This window comes from Dipodomys merriami, unplaced genomic scaffold (assembly GCF_024711535.1).
Source record: "Dipodomys merriami isolate MVZ:Mamm:240054 unplaced genomic scaffold, mDipMer1.0.p SCAF_458, whole genome shotgun sequence".
Classification (NCBI taxonomy): domain Eukaryota; kingdom Metazoa; phylum Chordata; class Mammalia; order Rodentia; family Heteromyidae; genus Dipodomys; species Dipodomys merriami.
Window position 1 is genome coordinate 747671 of NW_027206022.1, and position 24610 is coordinate 772280.

General features: G+C 38.9%; 1 protein-coding gene across 1 annotated transcript; it reads right to left on the reverse strand.

The window, feature by feature from the left end:
- Positions 1–2176: 2176 nt before the first annotated feature.
- LOC138808591 (zinc finger protein 420-like) lies at positions 2177–8201 on the reverse strand. Its single transcript, XM_069994885.1, is given in 4 exon segments — positions 2177–4338; positions 6911–6979; positions 7203–7292; positions 8015–8201. Coding segments are annotated over 4 exon segments (2481 nt in total). The 3' UTR covers positions 2177–2203.
- Positions 8202–24610: the final 16409 nt, after the last annotated feature.

Below are 24610 nucleotides of genomic sequence, written 5' to 3' on the forward strand. Positions count from 1 at the left end.
GAACAAGCAACAGGAGCAGTAAAAGATTAATAGGCACTCCTATACAGGGAAAAAAAAGAAAAACAGGAACACATCTTTCCCAGGGGCTTGCCAGCCTTTTTAGGAGGTAGGCCTCTTTGAAGTCCCATTCTCTGAGGTAGGCTTCTGTGAAGCCCCATTCTGAGGTAGACTTCTGTGGAGTCCCATTCTCAGATCTAAAAGCAGGTGTTCCATGCTAAGCAGACTCCACCGGAGTAGACCTGGCAAGGAGGCTATTTTTTTTTAGTTTTTTGGGTCCAGTCGTGGGGACTGAAATCTGGGCCTGGGCGCTGTCCTTCAGCTCTTCAGCTCAAGGCTAGTGCTCTACCACTTGATCCACAGTGCCACTTCTGGCTTTTTCCTTTTTGCTTATATGGTGCTGGGGAATCAAACCCAGGGCCTCATGCATGTAAGGCAAGCGCTCTACCACTGAGCCACCTTCCCAACCCTGCTTTTATTTTTAATCAATGAAATTCCTTCACTTTTAGTCCTCTTCTTTGTAAGAGTCTTCATTTCTTGGGTTTTCAATTCCAAATAATTTAAATAACCTTACTGCTATCCCTTCTTTGAGGACTTGATCATACAGTAAAGGACTTTCCTCCTTAATGTGCCTGTATTTAGGTCCTGGTATGGGTCTGTGTTCTGTTGCACCATGAGTGCACCTGAGATGAGCTGGTTAGTAGAGCCAATGATTGTAGAAAACATCTGACAAAATGAATAGTGCTATGGAGGGTTATCAATGGATTCAGGTGACTGGATGAATTTGTAGTGACATATATGTATATTTACGTACATAGATATGCATACACACACACACACAATGTAATCACCCCGGTGACCTGCTGATGCATGCCTTCCCTTGTAATCTGTCACTCAAAGCCAAGAGGTTCACATTCATGAACCATTGGGACATTCTCAAGTATGTCTCTAAAGTCCTCATAAGCTGTTGCTATGGAGACATGTTCATGTGGGGCTTCTGAATTCTGTTTTTACACATGGAATTGTGGAATGTTAAGTGTATATTCTTTTTTTTAAGCTCCAAGAATGGGACTCAAAGCCAGTACATGATACTTTTGCTCACTTACTAATGCTCTAAAAACTAAGCCATACCTCTATCCCTTAAAGTATGTATTTTGTCTATTCTGTTGTGAAAGACTATATGAATATATGACAAATTCTACCAGCTCTATAAAAATTACAGAACTGTTCATTTCCAGGGGTGGAAGAGACTGATGTTATAGAAGGTATTCTAGGTTTACAGAAAAATTTGAAAATTGTTTCCCACAAGAAATCTGAATGGATTCTGTGTCACTTTGATTGAATTTCACCACATAAAATAAGTATTTACTAAATCAACTTTATTACTCATCTATAATTCTCAAATATTTCTCATTTTTAAATGTTACAAAATTCCATTAAATCACTCAATTTCTTTATAGATTCTATGAAACTACTTATTTTCCTAATTTATAACATTTCAGTTTTACTTACATAAGTTTTGTAAACACCTTTGAAGAAAGTAGACTGCTTCTCAATGATAGGACTCATGATACTAAATACAACAACCTCAAAATTAGAGATGTGGCACAAAGGGTAGAGTGCTAAGCTTGAGAATAAAAGCCAAAGGGAAGTAAAGGGCCATGAGTTCAAATGAAACTAACAGCAAAATAAAAGGAAAAAGGTATATATCATCCTAGAATTTCATGAAACAGGAAATTAGACATAATCATCTTCTTGTAGATCTCCCAAAAGAGAATGTTAGAAATGGAACTTGAGAAATTTTAGAAGATGGACATTCAGGGAAGAATGACTGAGAGTACTTAGAACTTTTTTGAAAAACTTTCTACATGTTTTACATTGCTATGATTTCTCATGTGTGTGTGTGTTCAATGATGAACCCTGAGCTGTGCCTTCTGGTTGAAGAATTCCACATTTCTACCTTGATAAGGTTTGTATCCTGTGTGGGTTCTCTATTGCAAACTGACTTCTCTTCCAAATGAAAGGCTTTCCCTACTTGTTACATTCTAGAGATTTCTCATTTGGGTGAATTTTCTTATATGCTAGGCTGTGGCCTCCAGTGGATGGTTCTTTACACATTTGTTGCAGTCATAAGGCTTCTCTCCTGTGTTGTGCTCTCTGATGAAAAATAAGGGCTGAATTCTGTGTGAAACTCTATCCATAGCTGTTACATTCCTAAAGTTTTACTCCTGTGTGTTTTCTGATGGACAGTAAGGTTTCCCCTGTGGCTGAATGACTTTCCACACAGGTCACATTCAAAAGGTTTCTCTCCTGTGTGTGTTCTCTGATGGTCAGAAAGGTATACCTTCCTGGTGAAAGACTTTCCACAGCTGTTACATTCATAAGGTTTCTCTCCTGTGTGCATTATCTCATGGATGTTAAGTGCTGCCTTCCACCTGAAAGACTTTCCACACTCCATACATTCATAAGGTTTCTCTCCTATGTGTAATATCTGATGTGATTTAAGGATCGACTTCTGGATGAAAGACTTTCCACACTAGCTACAATCATAAGGTTTTTCTCCCGTGTGTTTTCTCTCATGGAAAGTAAGGCCGATTTTCTTGCTGAAAGACTTTCCACACCTCCTACATTCATAAAGTCTCTGTCCTGTATGTGTTGCCTGATGGGCAGTAAGTTGTGACTTCATGGCGAAAGACTTTCTACACACATTACATTCATAAGGTCTCTCTCCTGTATGTGTTGTCTGATGGATCCTAAGGTTTCCTTTCTGGGTGAAAGACTTTCTACAGACATTACACTGATAAGGTTTCTCTCCTGTGTGTGTTGTCTGATGGACATTAAGGGTTGTCTTCTGGGTGAAAGACTTTCCACACACATTACATTCATAAGGTTTCTCTCCTATGTGTATTCTGTGATGATATGTAAGTTTTGACTTCCACATGAAAGACTTTCCACAGAGGTTACATTCATAAGGTTTCTCACCTGTGTGTGTTCGCTTGTGAGCAGTAAGGTTTGTCTTCTGGGTGAAAGACTTCCCACACTGGATACATTCATAAGGCTTCTCTCCTGTGTGTGTTTTCTGATGGACAGTGAGGTATGACTTCCGGCTGAATGACTTTCCACACAGGTTACATTCATAAGGTTTCTCTCCTGTGTGTGTTGTCTGATGGACATTAAGGGTTGTCTTCTGGGTGAAAGACTTTCCACACACATTACATTCATAAGGTTTCTCTCCTATGTGTATTCTGTGATGATATGTAAGTTTTGACTTCCACATGAAAGACTTTCCACAGAGGTTACATTCATAAGGTTTCTCACCTGTGTGTGTTCGCTCGTGAACAGTAAGGTTTGTCTTCTGGGTGAAAGACTTCCCACACTGGATACATTCATAAGGCTTCTCTCCTGTGTGTGTTTTCTGATGGACAGTGAGGTATGACTTCAGGCTGAATGACTTTCCACACAGGTTACATTCATAAGGTTTCTCTCCTGTGTGTGTTGTCAGATGGACAGTGAGGTGTGCCTTCTGGCTGAAAGACTTTCCACACACATTACATTCATATGGTTTCTCTCCTGTGTGTGTTAGCTGATGGACAGTAAGCTGTACCTTCCGAGTGAAAGACTTTCCACACAGGTTACATTCATAAGGTTTCTCTCCTGTGTGTGTTGTCAGATGGACAGTAAGTTGTGACTTCTGGCTGAAAGACTTTCCACACAGGTTACATTCATAAGGTTTCTCTCCTGTGTGTGTTGTGAGATGGACAGTAAGGTGTGCCTTCCGGTTGAAAGACTTTCCACACACATTACATTCATAAGGTTTCTCTCCTGTGTGCGTTGTCAGATGGACAGTAAGGTGTGTCTTCCGGATGAAAGACTTTCCACACAGGTTACATTCATAAGGTTTCTCTCCTGTGTGTGTTAGCTGATGGACAGTAAGCTGTGCCTTCCGGCTGAAACACTTTCCACACACATTACATTCATAAGGTTTCTCTCCTGTGTGTGTTCTCTGATGGACAGTAAGGTGTGTCTTCCGGGTGAAAGAATGTCCACATTGGTTAGATTCTTTAACTACAGGAGATACTCCAGGACTATAAGCAGCACATATCCCATTAGACTCGCCATGGAGAAGCATGTTCTGACACTGCCTGAACTCCTCTGTCCTTATCCCTAAGGAGTTTCCATTATTCCTAATCAGCTCTGACTTAGGTTTTGATCTCAAATTAAAAGTTGTTATTAATTTCACATTTTTCTCCCCTGTGTTAGTATTCATGACTCCGACATCAGCCAGACAATCGTAGGGATTCTCCTGACAGGTCTTAGTCCTGTACTCCTTTTCTTGGACATCTACAATGAGATATAGAAAGACAGACAAAAACAGAAATGAGACCTCAAGATTCCTTAATGTAACAGTAAAGGCATTTCCGTGCATCCTGTTACGAGATTTTAAAAGATCAAAGCTGGAACTCTTTGATGCAGAATATAAGCTTTTCTCTATAATGTATTAGTTAAGAAAGTAAAACACTTCTGGAGGAGTATCAATACCAAATTTCAAACTCTACTATAAAGCCATAGTAATCAAAACAGCTTGGTATTGGCATAAAAACAGACCGCAGGACCAATGGAATAGAATTGAAAACCCAGAAATGAACCTACAGACCTATAGCCATCTAATCTTCGATAAGGAAGCTAAAACAATAGAATGGCAGAAAGACAGCCTCTTCAGTAAATGGTGCTGGCAAAATTGGTTAACTACATGTAGAAAACTAAAGCTAGATCCTTATATATCACCCTGCACCAGAATCAACTCCAAATGGATCAAAGACCTTGAACTGAAAGCAGACACTCTGAAAACATTACAGGATGGAATAGGAGAAACCCTAAGTCTCCTTGGCTCAGGTCGAAATTTTCTGAATAGAGACCCGGAAGCACAACAAATCAAAGAAAGGTTGGACAAATGGGATTGCATAAGATTGCAGAGCTTCTGCAGGGCAAATGAAATAGCTGGCAAGATCAATAGAAAGCCCACCGATTGGGAGAAGATCTTTACTAGCCATACAACGGACAATGGTCTCATATCTAAAATATACTTGGAACTCAAAAAATTAAACCACCCAACAACAAATCCTCAAAGAAACAACTGCCCAATAAATAAGTGGGCGAAAGACTTAAAGAGAAGCTTCTCTGAAGAAGAAAGAAGGATGGCCAATAGACACATGAAGAAATGTTCAACATCCCTAGCCATAAAAGAAATGCAAATCAAAACAACATTGAGATATCACCTCACTCAAGTTAGAATGGCAAAAATCAAGAACTCTAACAACAACAGATGCTGGAGGGGATGTGGACAGAAAGGAACCTTACTTCATTGTTGGTGGGAATGTAAACTTGTTCAACCACTTTGGAAAGCAGTATGGAGGTTCCTCAAAAGACTTCACATAGATCTCCCCTATGATCCAGCAATCCCACTTTTGGGCATTTACCCAAATGTTTACAAACAAGACCACACTAAAGCTACCAGCACAACTATGTTTATTGCAGCATTATTTACCAGAGCTAAGATATGGAACCAACCCAGATGCCCCTCAGTAGATGAATGGATCAAGAAAATGTGGTATATATACACAAGGGAATTCTATGCCTCCATCAGAAAGAATGACATTGCCCCATTTGTTAGGAAATGGAAAAGTTTGGAAAAAATTATATTAAGTGAAGTAAGCCAGGCCCAAAGAAGCATAGGTCCCATGGTTTCCCTTATTTGCAACATCTAGTATAGGTATGAGTCAAGCGGAAAAGGTCAGATAATGTGATGTTAGGAAAATGAACCCTTAAATATGTATTTTAATGTTTTCGTTTCTTTCATGCATGTGTTTCTAACGCATTTATAAGATTATTTCTTTGTTGCTTTGTATGTCCCTCCCCCACAGTGTAACCCCCGCTTTCACTATATTTGATGTCAGTATAACATGTGGAGGAGATGGGGACAAACAACTCGTTTAAGGATACGGGTGGACCTGTTGCAACAATGAGAAGTACAAAATGTCATGTCAAAACCAGCTTTACAATGTCGGTGTGGGGGGGGGAGGGGGGTATAATTGGGTGGGGGGAGGGGGGTAAAATTGGGTGGGGGGAGGGGGGAGGCGGGGAAGGGAAGTGAAGGGTAAACAAAGGAGGAGGCTGCAATGCTTGGTAAGAAATGTATGCATTATCCTGCCCATGTAATTGTAGCCCCTCTGTACAGTATGTTCTCAAATAAAATAAAATACAATTAAAAAAAAAAAAAAAAAGAAAGTAGCACTGACATTTTACAATGGTAAATAATGCTTTTCTGTTTCAGTTCTTTTCTGTTTTTCTCAAGGAATTAATTACTCAAATGATTCATCTACACACTATTAGTTATAAGCTGAGTACTAAACATTTGCTTTTAATACCCTCGAGGTTTGGTCATAAGGGAATAGCTATTATTTTTCTTTTAATTTGTGGAAATAATTTACACATTTTGCTGCTTTCCTTCTCAACCATTAGGTGAGGAACAGAAATACTGTCTAGATTTAGGGACCATTAGGGTGTTTGATACATCCCTTGGCCTTTCCGCTAAGAATGGAAGGTTCCTGAGAGTAAGGATTTATACCTCCATCTCTTCAGTTCTAACTTCTCACTAAGAATTACTTTAGGGATTGTTGGCATTTTTAAAATTGGTTTCCCTCATCCTTAGTCAAATTCTCATCAAATTTCCTTTTCTAACACTTCTGCTCCTTCACAACCATTCAAGACAAAGATACTGCAGCTTACCACCCAGGTAGTCATCTCCTATGAACCAAAAGCTTTGCTTCTGAATCTCACTCACTTCCACCATCACCAAGAAGCAATTTCCCTCATCACAGGTAGCAGTCCTGGCATACTCCTTATTTCCTCATACCTTGTTTCAGTGAAAATGAGACATCATTTTCTACATTTCTCATTTCCTTTTTCTGTTTAAGAATGATTTCTACAAATAAATAGAAAATTGCTCACTTTAACTATACTGGGACAGCCAAATCAGTTTGTCTCCATGTAAATTCTTGATTGTCATGTCCTTGAGACAAAGGATCACCTAGTTCTCTGCCACACATGACTCAGGGGAACTAGGAACATTATTGCTCAGTACAGCTCATTAAACTTACCAAGTGGACTCTGGCTACAAAACCACCATGCAAGATGCTTTATCTCACCTGTGAGATTCTTCTCTGAGGCTTCTCTTATCCATGGTTCTGACCCTTGCTCCAGCTTGGCAATCAATTTAGGTTTAGGAACACAGTGTCCTGTTATAAACAAGTAGAGAAGAACTATTGGTAGGATGGGTCATCATTACTGTAAGGTCTTAGACATCATGTTCACAAAGTTGCTCCTAAACCTTGTTTCTCATTTCTTACCAACTTCCTGGTTGATATTTCCCAGCTTTCAACTTATTTTGCCAATTGTGTGCCTTGAACTCAGCTCTTTTGCTCAAAGCTAGCCTTCTGCTAGTTTCAGTCCCAGCTACATTTGTAGATTGTGAGGGGATTTGGAGATAAAAGCCTCATGGTCACTTTTCTGCAGTTGCTGGCTTCAAACCAAAATCCTCACATTTCAGCCTCCAGAGAAGCTAAGATTACAGGTGTTAGGGTGTTAGCCACTGCACCCAGGACCAGGGTTGATTACAAATAACCACTTTCAACTAGTGATTTTCAGATCATACTTCAAATAGTGATGTACTTTCTATTCTAGACTATATTTGCACCTACAGAAATCACCCCAAGTTTAGGATGACAGTCTTCTTTCTATTAGTGGAATGTAGTTTAGATTTTGGGCCCAAGTGCTGATTGGGTTTCTTGAAGAATGGGAATAAAATTGTCTCCAGTTACATAATGAAGTGGAAAAAATGGACAGGAATTTTATATTCCCACGGAGTGGAATCATCACCCGAAACAACATAAATATTTATATATCTACTTAGAAAAGAAAACAGCCTTTGATCTCGCATGTTCAAATGACTTTTGCTCACCTAAAGACAAGAGGTTGCTGTAGGTCTCCAGCATTACATCTCTATGCAGGGTCCTCTGAGCATGATCCAGGTCTTGCCACTCCTCCCAGCTGAAGTCCACAGCCACATCATCAAATGACACCAGCTTCTGTAATGGCACATTTGAATCAAGTAATTTGGCCAAGTCAGGAAGGTCTGTGGGACTCATCCCCAATAAATCACCAGGAGAAAAGCAGAACTGGTGCTATGGCTCATGTGGTAGAGCACTAGCCTTGAGGTGAAGAATTCAGGGACAGTGCTCAGGTCCAGATATCAAACCTCACAACCAACCAACACACACACACACACGCGCACACACACACACACACACACACACACACACACACACACACACACGGTATTTCATAAGCAATCACAAGACATTTAGGACATCGCATGGAATACATAGCACCTTACTGATTCATGAAAAGTAAGTGTCCACATAAATGTTAAAGGCAGTAACAGTACTTAAGAATGTCGCTAATTATGGATTGGCCCTTATAAGGTCTGATTTACTTCCCATATATAAATATCCTATGTTAACTCTTTTGTAGTTTAAGTGCTAAATACTGAAGTATGGTCATAGATACCCTGATATTTCTTTCCTATGTAAAAAAGAACTGCTAGAAGGAAGTTTTGTGAACTTGGCCTACCTTCTACAATCCACAATATAGTTGTGAGGGGCATACCATATTCCCTGACTACATTTTCATTTAAATATGCCTTCATGGAAGGATGGAGGATGGATAGAGGCTTAAGGAACATTCAAGATGACAAAAAACAAAAAATAGGACCACGACAAACAAGACAGAGAAAAATTAGAAGAGGGATGTGATCTAAAGTTACAGAAGACAAATTTACAAGTTGGAAGGAAATAAGAGTGCTAATTTGCCTGCAGAGGCTAAGAGGAGAGGTTTTGGAATCCCACACTGAACCCTATTACAAATGATGAATGGCCAAGCCAGCCATGCTTGGCAATAGCAGAGGTGAATGCTCAAAAACACACAAAAGGGAAATATATATGTGAAGAATTGAAAGAAAATAACATTCAATTCACAATCCACTGGGCAGAGGAACTCTACTAAAAATGTAGATTGAAGATATGGTCAGGGAAAGAGAGTTGATTAATTACACATCTGCATTTTAAGAGTGTTACAAGAGAAGTGCTTCAAGAGAAGAGCAAAAGGAGTCCACATACATATACACGTAGGACAAAGAAACTAAAATGGTAAATGTGTAGGTAAGTTTAAAGGAATATATTGGTCATATATTTTATGTAATATTTCTGTAATAGTTTGTTGAAATAAAACTTATAGCACCATATGATTCACAATGCATGAAGATCCAATATATAAACTCATCAGTTTTTTAAAAGAAATGTATGTAGAATACTCATATGCATAAATAAATATTGCAATTACCAGGCAAATCGGAAGGCCTCAGTTCAAAGAATTAATTGTACCAAAAAACAGGGTACTAGATTTAGGGCTGGGAATGTGGCTTACTCCAGAGCGCTAGTCTAGAATGCACGGGTTCAATTATTCAGTGCCATGTGAACAGAAAAACTAGAAATGGGGAAAACGATTGAAGACACTTTAAAAAAAATCTAAAAATAATTCCTTGAAATATACAAAGCTCAGTATCAATAGTCAGGAGAAGAATTCTAATCAAAATTCTACAGAAATAACTACTTTATATATGTTACTATGGACAGTTTTAAATAAAAACAACAAATATCCTTCCAAAGTCTAACAAAGGCTGGGAAGGATGTGAATTCAATTTGAACCTTGCTACATGTATGGCAGGAATGTAAAACAATCAAAGATGGTATGGACAGAGCTAAAAAGAACTAAATAGAGAATTACATAGGAATATGGTCCAGCACTTCTATTTCTAGAAGAGAAAGCAGAGATGAGAAGTAGTATTAGAGAATCACTTCAGAGCAAATACTGACAAGAACCAAAAGACAGACACAGGTAAAAGAATAGATAAAGACATTGAATAGGAAGACAAGTTTGCTACATTTTATAGCAGGGTTGATCTTTGAATACATTAAGCCAAGTAAAATACACCAGTCATAAAAGCACAGCCATGGTATGATTTCCCTTACTGAGCTTTCAAGGATCAACAAAGTCATAGAGCCAAAAAGTAAGATGTTTCCAGAGACTGGGGTAGAGAGGAAAAGGAGCTGCCTATTAATGATTATACAGCTTCATACATGGAAAATGAAACATGCTGTACATGGATGGAAGAGATGGCTGCACAACAATGCAGCCATATGAACTATCAGTGAACTCTGAATTGAAAATGGGTAATGTAGCCACACAGGATGGAACATACCTATACACCCTGACCTTGGGAAATTCAAAAAGGATGACCAGCCAGGCTAGCTTCCATAACAATTTCAAGAGCATGCTGGACTACATATCAAGACCTGTCTTCAAAAGGAATAGGGAATGATTTGTATTGACAAAGCTCATAAAATTCACAAACTTTATAGACCATGACAATGACAATTTGCCTTGAAGGTGAAAATGTGTTTTTGACTTCAACTAAGCATCTCTGTTCCACAATACTGTGACATATGTGAAATTTATATAATCACTTTCTCTCAATTTAAACAACAAAAAAAGAAAAGTCAGAGAAGGGGTGGTTTAGGAGCAATGGGTGACCATGTTGTCAGACATCTTCTATTCACATATTGTTTTGTAGAATGGCAACTTCTTTGTACAACTACTTAAACCTAATAATAAAATAAATTGTTTGAAAAAAGGAATATGGAAAAATCAAATTTTAGACTGTCTGAATTGGATCAGAGATATAGGTGCCATGTGTGTCTATTTTTCCAGTTAAAATAACAAAGTAAAATTTATGAACAAACGTTAAGCCACATTTTAGCTGGAAACATACAACTACAAATAGAATTAATAACAAACACACATGCACCAAAAATGCAAAGTATTCTTTTTTTTTTTGTTTTATATCGGTTGTGTGGCTTGAACTCTAGGCTTGGGCACTCTCCCTCATGTCTTCAACTAAAGGCTAATGTTCCACCACTTGATCCACTGTGCCACTTCCGGTGTCCTGAGTGGGTTATTGGAGATAAGTGTCTCATGGACTTTCCTGTCCAGGCTGGCTTTGAACCAGGATCCTCAGCTCTCAGCCTCCTGAGTAGCTAGGATGACAGGTGTGGGCCACCAGAGCCTGAACAAAAATGCAAATTAATCTAATCTGTGCATCTTAATTTTAGTTTTTATATACCTTTTCACTGACTACTTTTCAAGTGTATCTCAAATATCTGAATCAGTTCTCCAGGAAGCTTCCCAAGGATATTTCTTGCTGTTCTTTTTGATGGGCTTATAATGTACTATATGATTTTTTTTTGTTTGTTTGTTTCTTTGTATGTTCTTCTGCCATGGCATAAACCTTGTTGTCACTGTCTTTGATTCTGGTGTCTTGCATCTTGTATATACATGTTTCTAATTGAGGAGGGGAACAGAAATTACAAAATGCTGAAATAAGAATAAAGGATGGCCCATTGTAACAATGACTTGTACAAGGAACTATGTTGAAAAGGAACTACAACTTTGATGGGGTGGGAAGACTTGGGGAGGTGGGAAGTAACGTGATAGTAGGGGAAAAACAAAGGAGGGGGAAAAAGTGCTCTATAAGAAATGGACTCATTACCTTGCTCATGTAACTGCAATCCCTCTGGACACTATTATATCTATATATATCTATATATATCTATATACAGATGTATATATATATATACATCTGTATATATATATATATATGTATATATATATATATGTATGTCTGTGTGTTTGTGTGTGTGTTTGTGTGTGTGGAAAATAATACATCCAAGATATTTTTTTACAAATGTTCAGTCAGCCAGGTGCTGGTGACTCATTCCGGTCATCCTAACTACTCCGGAGGCTAGGATCCTAGAATAATACTTCCAAATTATTTCTATTAGAAAAGCCTAGAAGACTCATATCTCCAGTTGATTATGAAAGGATACAAGACAAACAAAAAAGGTGAATGTTGAGTTATGACTTAAAGAGTAGAGCACTAGGCTTGAGCAAAAAAAAAAAAAAAAAGCTCTGGACAGCTCAGTGAAGAGAGAGATCTGAGCACTTGCAAGCAGCCATGACTGGGGTGGTAGCGGAGGCCTTAGCCGCCATACCTGCATCAAAGGCCCCATATGTGGTGTGTGAGTCAATTCAACTCAACACCAGCAAGAACTGACAAGGAGCAGACATCTTCATCCTGAAGTTCCCAGACCAGAGAAGACTCAGGAACCAATACTCCAGTGTGAGTAGAAGCCTGAAAGCCTCACTCCTTCTCAGGGAGCAGAGAAGGGAAGGCTACCCCTCCCCCCACTACCAGAGGTCTCCATCTTTGAGACTGACAAAGGCATGGCTGAGCAGCTAGCACCAACTCAGGCCTTGGAAGAAAACCAAAGAGTCATTTAGCTGGTCACAGGAACCTAACCTGACCTACTAGGCTCAGCTCCACCCAAGGGGAAGTCACCCAGCCAGGGCCCCAGCCCCAGGAGTGGCTTCCTTCACTGGGTAAACAGAGACAGAGGCTGCCCCTCCCTATAGCAGCCTTGACAATCAATTGAAATTCAGTAAACATAAACCCTGAGAATGGCTTCAGGCTGGGCTCTGTGAGTCTCTCAGAAGCTAGCCCCTCAGGGAAAAGCTACTGTTTGCTGAAAGGCCTCAACTCTATCCAGAACTTAGCCTCATCACAGCATCTCCACACTAGAGGAAACAGCCAAATCCATCTTTTGTGATACTCAAAGCAGTTCTCCTTCCCATTAAATTACCCTGGGAGAAGGATCACAAACTGCTGGATAATGCAGAACAGTTTTCTGCATACTCAAACAAATTGACCTAAGAAACCAACCAAGCCACAGGAAAATCAAACAGTGCAAGCAGACCAGAGACTGTAACAAGAGACTGCTTAAGGACACAAGGGATCTTCCCATACCCCTCTGTCCCCGAAAAAAAATCAAATAGTCTTTTTTTGTACCTTTCATAAACTTTTATTTCTAAAATGTTTAAAAAAATTTTTTATTGTGAAAATACTGTCCAGAGGGGTTACAATTACATGGGCAAGATAATGAGTAAATTTCTTATCAAGCATTGTACCCTCCTCCTTTGTTTCCCCTTCCCATCCCTTCCCAGCCTTCCCCCCCACACCCCCCCACTCAATCCTCTTCCCCCACCAAAGGTGTCAAGTTCGTCTAAAACTTTTTTTAATTTTTAACTTAAATTTTTTTTTGTATAAACTGTGTTTTCCTCTTCTTATAATTTTTATTTTAGGGGTATATGTACGTTTGCTTTATTTTTCATTTTTAAATTTCTTTTTGTTTAGCTCTAGAGACCTTTTGATCCTTCTTTTCTTTCATTCACATTGTTTTCACCTTTTCTTCTCTTTCATTTTTCTTTGAGTGACAATTGCTGTTCTGCTCATCCTGATATTCCTTTAGTGGATTATTAGACCTAATACTCCATTGTGTACAACTTAATCCAGAAATTTATTACTGAATTCAAAACCTCTTAGACTTGAATTCCTTAATAGCAGTACTCTTTATACCTATAAAATATTTTAAGCATTTTTAGTTTTAATTTTTTCATGTCTCTTTAGCCCTCCACTTCTCTCATTCTATCCATGTTCTTCTTGGAAATTATGTTTTTCAATTTGCATAATTCAGTGTTGCACTGTTTAATTTGTAATTTTTATTTTTCTATTTATTCTTGTCTCTTTGTTTCTTTCTCTTTCTCCTTTTTTAAGCTCACTCTACTTTCATTCTATCCAATCTATTTCCCACTTTGAGATTAGGACATGGTTAATTCTCCCTCTGCTTTTCCACATCCCTCTATTCCTATTTTTACCCATATCTCTCAAAACCTAATAATTTCTGGTTTGTCCAATTCTTTGCGGTGAATAGTATATCTGTTGAACTAGATTGTATCTGCAGACTTTTGACTTGCAACTACAGACTTTGGATGATGCTTGCCTTAAGATAATGTTCTAGCATAAAACTGGTGTTACCTTCATCCCTAATGGGCAGAGCAAGCCAGAAAAACACAAGAAAAATGGTAAGTCCAGGTATCTCAACTCCCACTAAGGATAATCAGCTGACAGAACAGATAATGAATAATCCAGAGGGGAGTTCCCAAATAGCTCTACAAACACTGCTTGTAAACATTGTAAATGAAAAGATTGAAAACCTGCAATGGACTCTGTGAGCATGATACAGAGAGAGAGGAGGCAAACCAAAGGTTAATACAGGAATATCATGAGCGTGAGGAAGCTACTCAAAAATTGATACAGGAATTGCGTGAGCTCCTTGAGAAAACTCAAGGAGAAATAAAGGACTCTATGAGCAGGCTGAGATCAGTCAAGGAGAAAGTGAGGAAGGGCTGAGCAGGCTGAGAACACTCAAGGAAAACTACAGGAATTGTATGAACATGAGGAAACTAAGCAAAGAATAATACAGGAATTGAAAGACAAGGATGAGTATACACAAAGATCACTAAAGGCATTCATGGAATCCATTAACAGAGACCTGAAAGAAGTCAGGGACACCACAAAGGGAATGCTGAATGGAACCCAACAGAAGGAATAGTAGCCTATGGAAACCATAGCCAATCACCTAAGTGATTTGCAAATAAACACTGAATACCAAATTAAGGAAGTCAAGTGGTTCATACAAGATCTAAAACAAAGTTCCAACAAAGAATTTAAAGCCATCAAAGCTGACCAATTAGAAGGAAAAGAAGTAAACAAACAAAGTAGAAAAATCTTGACAGTACGTTAGACCATTCAGAAGATCAAATCTTAGGGATTGAAGACAACCTAGATATTACAGAGAAAGAACATACAACCATCCAAGACAAATCCAAGAAATAAGATAGATCGATTCAACACTTGGAAGACACCATCAGAAGGCCCAATCTGAGGATATTAGGTGTAGAGGAGCATGTAGAGACAATAGTTCATGGTCTAGAAAATTTGTTTAACAGGATCCTAGCAGAGAGCTTCCCAAACATAGGCCTATTCAGATACAAGAATCAAACGGCCCCCATAAACAGGCAGGAGTTGCAATCCTAATACCAGGTAAAATAGACATCAAAGTAAAATTTGTGAAAAGAGATAAAGAAGGTCGCTACATACTAATTAAGGGATCTCTCCTTCAGGAGGATATTACAATTCTAAATACCTATTCACCAACCAACGGAGCACCCAAATATATCCAAGAAATACTACTTTCCCTCAAATCCCACATAGATGCAAAGACATTAATAGTTGGGGACTTTAACACACCACTTTCCCCACTGGATAGATCAACTTGGCAAAAACTCAACAGAGAAACCGCAGATTCTAACAAATGCATAGATCAACTAGATTTAACAGACATTTAACAGACCAAATATTTCATGCAGAAGCATCAGAATACACATTTTTCTCAGCAGCACATAGATCATTTTCCAAAATAGACCACATTTTAGGCCACAAAGCAAACTTGTCCCAATTCAGAAACATTGAACTAATACCTTGCATTTTCTCAGACCAGAAGGGAATAAAATCAGAACTCCACACCCAAAGCAACCAAAGAAAGTCCTGTAACACATGGAGCCTGAACAAAACACTGCTGAATCATGAGTGGGTCATGGAAGAGATTAGAAAGGACATTCAAATGTTCATGATATTCAACCAAAATGAACACAAATTACCAGCTCCTCTGGGACACAGCAAAGGCAGTACTCAGGGGCAAGTTTAGAGATCTGAGTTCCTACATCAACAAATTGCAGAGATCTGAAATCAACAATATAATGAGACATCTGAGCCTCCTTGAAAAAGAGCAGCAAGATGAACCCCAATCCAGTAGACAGAAAGAAATAATTAAAATTAAATCAGAATTACATGAATTACAATCCAAACAAACTATAGAAAGAATCAACAAAACAAAGAGTTGGTTCTTCGAAAAAATTTAACAAAATTGACAGACCCTTAGCAAATCTTCTTAGAAAAAGAAGAGAACACACCCAAATAAATAAACTCAGAGATGAGAATGGAAACATCACCACAGAAACAACCAAGATTCAGAACATTACAAAGGAATACTTCATAAACATTTAAGATAATTTTGAGAACTTGGCAGAAATGGACTTTTTCCTAGCAAAGATTGACTTGCAGAAACTAAACCAAGATGAGTTAAACCATCTAAACAGGCCCATAACAAGCATTAAAATAGAAACATCTAAGAAGAGCCCAGGACCAGATGGATTTACAGCAGAATTCTACAAGGCCTTCTAAGCAGAGCTCACACCAATACTCCTCCAACTCTTCAATGAAATTGAAAGAGAAAGTTCACTACCGAACTCATCCTATGAAGCCATCATAACCCTCATCTCAAAACCAGGCAGGGACGCATCAAAGAAAGAGAACTTATAGACCCAGTTCTTTGATGAACATTGATTCAAAACTTCTGAACAAAATTTTGGCCAATCGACTTCAACAATTCATCCAAAAATTCATACAACACGATGAAACAGGATTCCTTTCAGGGTTGCAAAGCTGGTTCAATATATGCAAATCAACTAATATAATTCATCACATCAACAGGAGCAAGAATAAGAACCACATGGTTATCTCAATAGATGCAGCAAAAGCATTTGACAAGATCCAACACCCCTTTATGAACCTTTATGAAGGTTGTGTAAAAATTAGGAATCCAGGGAACATTCCTCAATACAATGAAGGGTGTATATGACAAACCTACAGCCAGCATTATACTTAATGGTGAAAAACTAAAGCCATTTCCTCAACTCAGGAACTAGACAAGGATGTCCACTATCTGCACTTCTCTTCAATCTTGTATTAGAATACCTAGCTACAGCAATAAGACAAGATCCAACCATAAAGGGGATCCAAATAGGGAAAGAAGAAGTAAAACTCTCCCTCTTTGCAGATGACATGATCTTATATTTAACGAATCACACAGACTGCACTCCCAAATTACTCAAGTTGATTCAAAAGTTAGGTGAAGTAGCAGGGTATAAAATTAATTCTCAAAAACCAATGGTTGTTTTGTATGTCAACAATGAGAAAAGTATGGCTGAGTTTAGGAAAGCAACTCCATTAGTAATAGCCTTCCAAAAATAAAATACCTAGGAATTAACTTAACCAAAGAGGTGAAGGACCTTTAATGCTCCTGGATTGGAAAGATCAACATGGTGAAGATGGCAATACTTCCCAAGTTGATCTACAAATTCAATGCGATACCAATCAATATTCCAACCTCATTCTTCAAGGAAATAGAAGAGGCAATCCGAAAATTCAGGTGCAACAATAAAAGACCCCGAATAGCAAAAACGATATTCAACGGAAAGAACACAGCTGGAGGAATAACAATACCAAATTTCAAACTCTTCTACAAAGCTATAGTAATCACAACAGCTTGTTACTGGCACAAGAATAGACTTCAGGGCCAATGGAATAGATTGGATATCCAGAAATGAACCTACAGAGCTATAGCTATCTAATCTTGGATAAGGGAGCAAAAAAAAAAAAAAAAAAAAAAAAGAATGGAAGAAAGATAGCCTCTTCAGTAAATGGTGCTGGCAAAATTGGTAAACTACTTGTAGAAAACTAAAGCTAGCTCCTTATATATCACCCTACACCAGAAACAACTCCAAATGAATCAAAGACCTCAGTGACAAGGCAGACACTCTGGAATAGGAGAAACCCTAGGTCTTCTTGGCACAGGCCAAAATTTAAAAATAGAAATCCAGAAACAAAACAAATCATAGAAAGGTTGGATAAATGGGATTGCATGAAATTGCAGCACAGGGATAGGAAGAAGATCTTCACTAGCCATACAATGGACAAGAGTCTCATATCTAAAATATACCTGGACCTAAAAAAATTAAATCCCCCAACAACAAATCTTCATAGAAACAACTGCCCAATAAGTAAGTGGGCTAAAGACTTAAAGAGAAACTTCTCTGAAGAGGAAAGAAGGATGGCCAATAGACACATGAAGAAATGCTCAACTTCTCTAGCTAGAAAAGAAATCCAAATCAAAACAACATTGAGATACCACCTCACCCCAGTTAGAATGCCTAAAATCAAGAACTCTAATAACAACAGATGCTGGAGGGGATGGGGACAGAAGGGAACATTACTGCATTGGTGGTGGGATTGTAAATTTGTTCAACCACTTTGGAAAGCAGTATGGAGGTTCCTCAAAGAACTCCACATAGAGCTCCCCTATGACCCAGCAATCCCACTTTTGGGCATTTAGCCAAATGTTCACAAACAAGACCACACTAAAACTACCCTCACGACTATGTTTCTTGCAACCTTATTTACCATAGCAAAGATATGGAACCAAACCCGATGCCCCTCAGTAGATTATGGATCAAGAAAATGTGGTAAACATGGGTGGGGAGAGGATGGAAAGGGATGGGAAGGGGAAACAAAGGAGGAGGCTATAATACTTGATAAGAAATGTACTCATTATTTTGCCCATGTAATTGTAAGCCTTCTGTACAGTATTTTCACACACACACAAAAGAATAACACAGGAAATGTCTCTCACAAACTCTGTTTGGCTCTAAATGTAATATTTATAGAGATTTTAAACTTTTTGGGGGGGGGGGATGTACTCATGGTAACCTGGCTTGTGTGAACCCAAATAAAGATGTTTATTTGAAGGAATTCGGGGCACAACAGGCAGTGAGCTTTAGGACCCCTGCTTCCTCCCTATCTCTCTGTCTGTGTTCTTGTGTTTTTCTAATTTTCTTTAGCTCTGGACTCTTTATAGAAGTACCTCGGTTTACATTTAGCAACAAGTTTCCTTTATAATGAGTAAAAACATGTTAATTTTAAGAGTCATGTCAATAAAGGAAAAGTGATCAGTAAGAAAAAATAGTTCTAGTTGGGCACTGGTGACTCACGCCTGGGATCTTAGCTACTGAGGAGGCTGAGATCTGAGGATCACTCTTCAAAGCCAGCTCGGACAGAGAAGTCCCTTAGATGCATAGCTCTAATAAACAACCACAAAACTGGACGAGGCACTGTGACTCAAGTGATAGAGTACTCAGTGCCTTGAGCTGTAGAGGTGAGAGACAGTAGCCAGGTCCAAGAATTTAAGCCCTACAATGGACAAAAAATAAAGAAAAGAGAAATACTAGCTCCCAGATACAGCATTTGAAGCAAGGAAAAAAGCAAGAGACAGATGGAGGGAGGAGGGTCTGAGAGAAACAATGAGAAAGAGAGAGAGAGTTTTAGATGAAATGAAAGAGAAGAGAGAAAGAAAGCTAGAGAGCAAGAAACAGAGAATGAATAGACAAAATACAGACAAAAATCTAGTCAGGAGTTCTTTGAGAAACATGGAGGGATTTCTAGAAAGGATATACACTATATAATGAAATATAGCCTAAGTTTCAAGTAGAAAAAGCCTATGAAGCAGTCGAAGAACTAATAATTTAAGTACTCATATCTTACTCAGTACACTTCAATAGTTGAAGGTATATGTGACTACAGTTTTCAGCAAGTATAGTAAAAATTTCATTAGGACAGTTTAATGTTATTCATGGGGATGTGATCTCTGACCAGTTGCTTCCATGAGCAGTCACCTCCTCGGTGTCAGTGAATCCCTTAACAAGTTTGACTACTTCTACCAACATCAGAACAACTAGAAACAAACTGAAGTAATCTACTCATTTTAGCCAGAATGTCAGATTAATAATGTGCAAAACCTACAAGCCATCTTTATCTGATTTAGGAGCATGTTCCTCAAGTTGAATCTGTTTTTCTGTTTTTCAATCTTGTCCACTATTAGGTTCAAAAAATGGAATGTAAAACAGAGAAATCAAAAGCAACTTACCACAGAGCCTTTCATTCTTTCTTGCTGTTGACAATGGACAGAAGATTCTGGAAGCATGGCTGGGAGAAAAGGCAAATGAGGTAGTCAGGAAAGAATCTGTGTGATTTTGCCCCAGATTTTCCTGCTTATAACATGACTCATGGGCTGGAAAAGCATAAAGCCTTCTTATGGGAGCACAAGTATGGTTTATGTCTGAAGTAGTGCATTAATCAAACACTCCGCTAAAGATGAAGCCATAGTTGATTAATTGGTAGATAGGCAGTATAAAAGCAATTCATTTCTAGGTTAATATACATTCGAAATTCCTAAAAACTAATATCCCACAAAAATAATTGAAAAATAAAAATAAACCACATTTCATTAAAACTAGTGTTTACTGAAATACACTTAGGGATGCATGAACTATTTTTTCTTTTAATGCAAAAGAATAATAGCACTCCACTGGGTATTTGTACTCCAGCTCATTCATTTCCATATTCACACACCAGGGAAATCACGTATAGCATAGTTCAGCATTTTTCACAAAGGTTATACAGGAAACACATATCCAATGCATGTTTCTAGTGCTATAATGTTTCAATAATGGTTGTGAAATGGCACATTTCCTTGTATACAAATACTCAGAGCACCCTTATGCAAGGACTTGCCATTTGCCATTTAAGCTACTTTGGCCAAATGGACATCACTGAAGATCTTATGTCAGTAATGCTCACTTTCCTGAACAGTCATATGAAGACCCTTGGCCATAATGCTGAAGGTACAGGGCCTAATAAGATGAACATAAAATACTGGGTCATAGGAGAGACACAATTCCAATCAACCATCCTCAGGGAAGGATTTAGAAGATTAAAGTCTTATCTGTGATTTAAACAATATTAACACAAAATAGCAAGTTGAGGGCTCCCCAAAATGTAGATCCATAAAAATTAAATAGCTATTTGATTTGGCTGGTACTTGTGGTTGGTTTTTTACACAGGAAATGCTGTTATCCACAGATCATTTGTTTCTTTGCACAATTATGTAGAATTGCGTTTAAATTATATTATTAGATTATATATTAACTTAATTTTCTATATTATTAAATGATCTATCAAGTGTTTGGGAATGCATGCTTAGGCAGTCTCTCCCATTTTAAGTAATGTAAAATAGCCTCGTGAGTATATGGAGAAATTGCTGTTTCTTAAAAACGAATATAATGGAGAGTATCCCTAACATCTTAAAGCTGCAGAAGCCATAGGACGTGAAGAGGATGAAAATAGGATCAATATGTATGTATATGATATTTTAAAGTACTGTTTATGATTCACTGACTTCAAATGCCAAAAAGAATTTTCTATGTAAAATAATACTTCTTTGAGCACATTGTGACAAAATGGGTAACACTAGCTAAAACTTCAGGACAGGTTACATCTATGCATCATATATCCTTGAGCAATATACATTACCTCCAACTTTTTTCTATATTTTTTTCATCGAAGTCCAAAGTTTCTAGATCAACACTTCCTGAATGGCCAGGAAAAACTTAACATGTTAGAAGTAGGGTCAGGAAATCCACTGATGAGACATCTGGATTAAGTCTGAGGGATCCCATACTAGAAATGAGAGTGGGAAGAGGTTGAATCAATCAGTGAGAATAGTCTTAGGGATCTAGTACATAGAGAGACAGTTTCAGATGTGACATTTATCCCTCCAGCCCAAACCACAATCTCATGCCCCCTCTGATTACTAGGCTTCGGCTTAATCCTCAGGCCAGCTGCGGTCCCCTCCTGAAAGAGGGTCTAAACCTTCCAACAGAACCAAGTGATTTGAGAAGAGTTGGCGGAAAGAGTATCACGTGAATCTTGTGCTCTGAGAAGGAGATTCCACAAGCTGGATCCAAACACGTGTGAACTCCAGCCCAGAGTGCTAAGAAGGGTAACAAGCAGGGGCAGAGCAGAGACACCACTAGCAGAAACAACACAGAAGCCCAAAAGGCAACTGCCATGGAAGGAGACTCAACCCTGGCACACACTTCACAAGTTCACGACAACCGTTTCCGTGCTCAGCTTACAGCTGGGCAAAGTGAATCAGGTCGCGTGGGTGCCGGCAGCATCTCTCAGTCGTGGCGTTCACACGCACAGCTCCCGGCTCTCCTAGTCTGGAGAGCCACCCAGCTTGCTCTTGGGGTTCCGGGAGCCAGTGTCCGGCTTCTGGAGACTCGCTGGTCAATAGTAGCACAAGCACCCGAACCCCAAACAAATCACCCAGCCCAGACAGGAGGCACACGTGGGGCTGACTCTGGTCCTGCACCCAGCTTGCCTTTCATACCTGAAATCGGATCCGCAGCCTGAGATTCCTTCAAGTTGCAGCTCCCAAGGTCCCCGAAGAGCGGCTGGGCGCCTGCCTCGGGGCTTGGACCTCGGGAAAGCAACACCGAACTTCCCAGAACTTCTAGCAGAGGGGGAAAAGGAAACAACCCAGAATTACCTGACAGAAAAAATGAACAGTGGGCGGGGAGACGCATGCGCAGAAAGAACTTCCCGCCCCCTTCCCCAAACCATCACTTTCCAAGGTCTGTGCCTCAACTAAGACTACAATTCCCACAATGCACGGCGCACGGCGCCACCTGGACCAGGTTGGGCTTGGCCCTGGGATTCTGACCAGTGCCACACCTCAGGTCCCAGAATTGCATGGAGGTCTGCAGATCTTGCTCTCTTGGCAGTGGGAGCAAAGGCGAGTTTCTTCCTGAAAATTATTGTGTGGCTCCTGAAATATTCAACGACTAACCCGAAGATGGAAATCTGTTAGGAGCATTGCATAAGTTGGCTTTTTAATTCTTAGTTCTAGTCATGCAATTGAGGTGATGAGACTGGGTTGTTATTTTCAGTTTTGTTCAGCTCTTATGTTCTCCTGAATATAAGTTACATCTCCGTTTTGACTTCAGTTTTTTAATATCTCTCGTCTCACTTTAAAACGGTATTCGTAGCCCCTAACATTTTCCACTGCTGTAATGTAGACGTTGAAATAAAATAGGTAGATAGGCAGCATAATCCTTTCCTCAATTTAGATTTCTCAAAATCCATTTCCCTGAAACTCCCAAATTCCACCTATGAAAGTTTAAGGAGTTTTTGGTTGTTTGTTTCTGAATTTTGTCTTTCCGCTTAGACATTTTTATTTTCTTTTCCTTTTTTTGCTGTTGGTCCTGTGGCTTGAACTCAGACCTTGGGCACCATCTGTGATTTTTTTTCTGTGCTCCATTTGCCAGTTCTTTAATAATATCTTCAGCTAATTTGTGACACGTTCCCTCACAGGGCTTTCTTTTTTTTTTTTTTTTTTTTTGTTTAAGTAGACACATGGCCTTTATGAGTAGAAAAGAGACACAAAAAAGGACATCAGGATTAGAGATTTGAAGGTATAAACCTTCTGCTTTACAAATGGGGTTATAGGAAAATAATATAGGTTTCCCTTTGAGTCACTACATGAGATACATCCTGACTACCACGATGGCTTTAGCCATGTGAGGTCCATTTTATATTTCTGAGTGGTACAAGTGAAAAATAGTAAGTTCGTGTGGACATTTCCCAATGATGTGACACCAATGTAACAGGTGGAGATAAATGACTAGCAAGAAGGATTTTCCTTGGGTCCAAGAGAAAAATAACAGTCAAAGGGACAGGCAGAAGACAAATCATTTCCTTTCTCAGAATCTGATGACTATTTCGCCGTCTTCCACAAAGCAAGTGGCAGATGATTCTTTAAGCAGATTCTTTCCTTTAATTCCCAGGTAGGATGGTGTTTTTTTTTTTTTTAATAAATGAATGCAGATCTACTTCTGTTTCAGCAAGGAAAATGTATGGATTGCATTAATGTGAAATTGGACCTGCGCACAGGAAGGTCTTTGTTCCTATGTCCTTGCCCCCAAAGAAGTATTACATTCTTCATTTAGCAAAGCTGTAAGATTATCCTGGTGAGGGTAGGGAAAGGGACTTCTTTGACTCTGCCCTCCTTGCCGTCCAAGGTGATCTGCAAATACAGGATTTGCCTTAAAGTCCCCTTCTCCATAATATATCCCACAGAGTGTGTTAAAAATAGTTTCTCTCCTTAAGTTTAATTATAACTGTTTTCTCGTGTTCCCATAAGAAACATTTCAGAATGTGAAAATCTGGTGCATATGGAAATAGGAAATTCATCGCAGCTTCAGGGTACCTTGGTTCGTGGAAATATTATAAGGATCCTGCTTCGTTTTGAATGCCAGAATTGTTCCAACAGATCTGGAGTTTTGTCACTGAGTGAGAAATTACAGTTAAATACTCAGAACTGAGAATGGCACTGAGACACAGAGACGGAAATCACTGAAGAAAGAAGGAAGCTCTCTTCCTGGCACTATTAAATTATGATGAACTCCAAAGCCCTAGGTTTTGTAAGACCTGAACCATAAAAACTATTGAACATGTGACCAGTCCTTTTTCAGACTAGCTGAAATATGCAAAATGGCTTAAGACCATTGTTTAATTCCAACAGTGGAACTCTTGCAAGAGAGCATAGGTGTGAACTCCAGGAAGGCACGCAGGCAAAGGGCTGCTGTGCTCTCTGGAACCCTTCAAGATTCACTACCTTTGACCACAAAGAACCGCACATACTCCTCTCTTCCTCTTCTAACCACATCAACCTTTGCAGACAAGGTT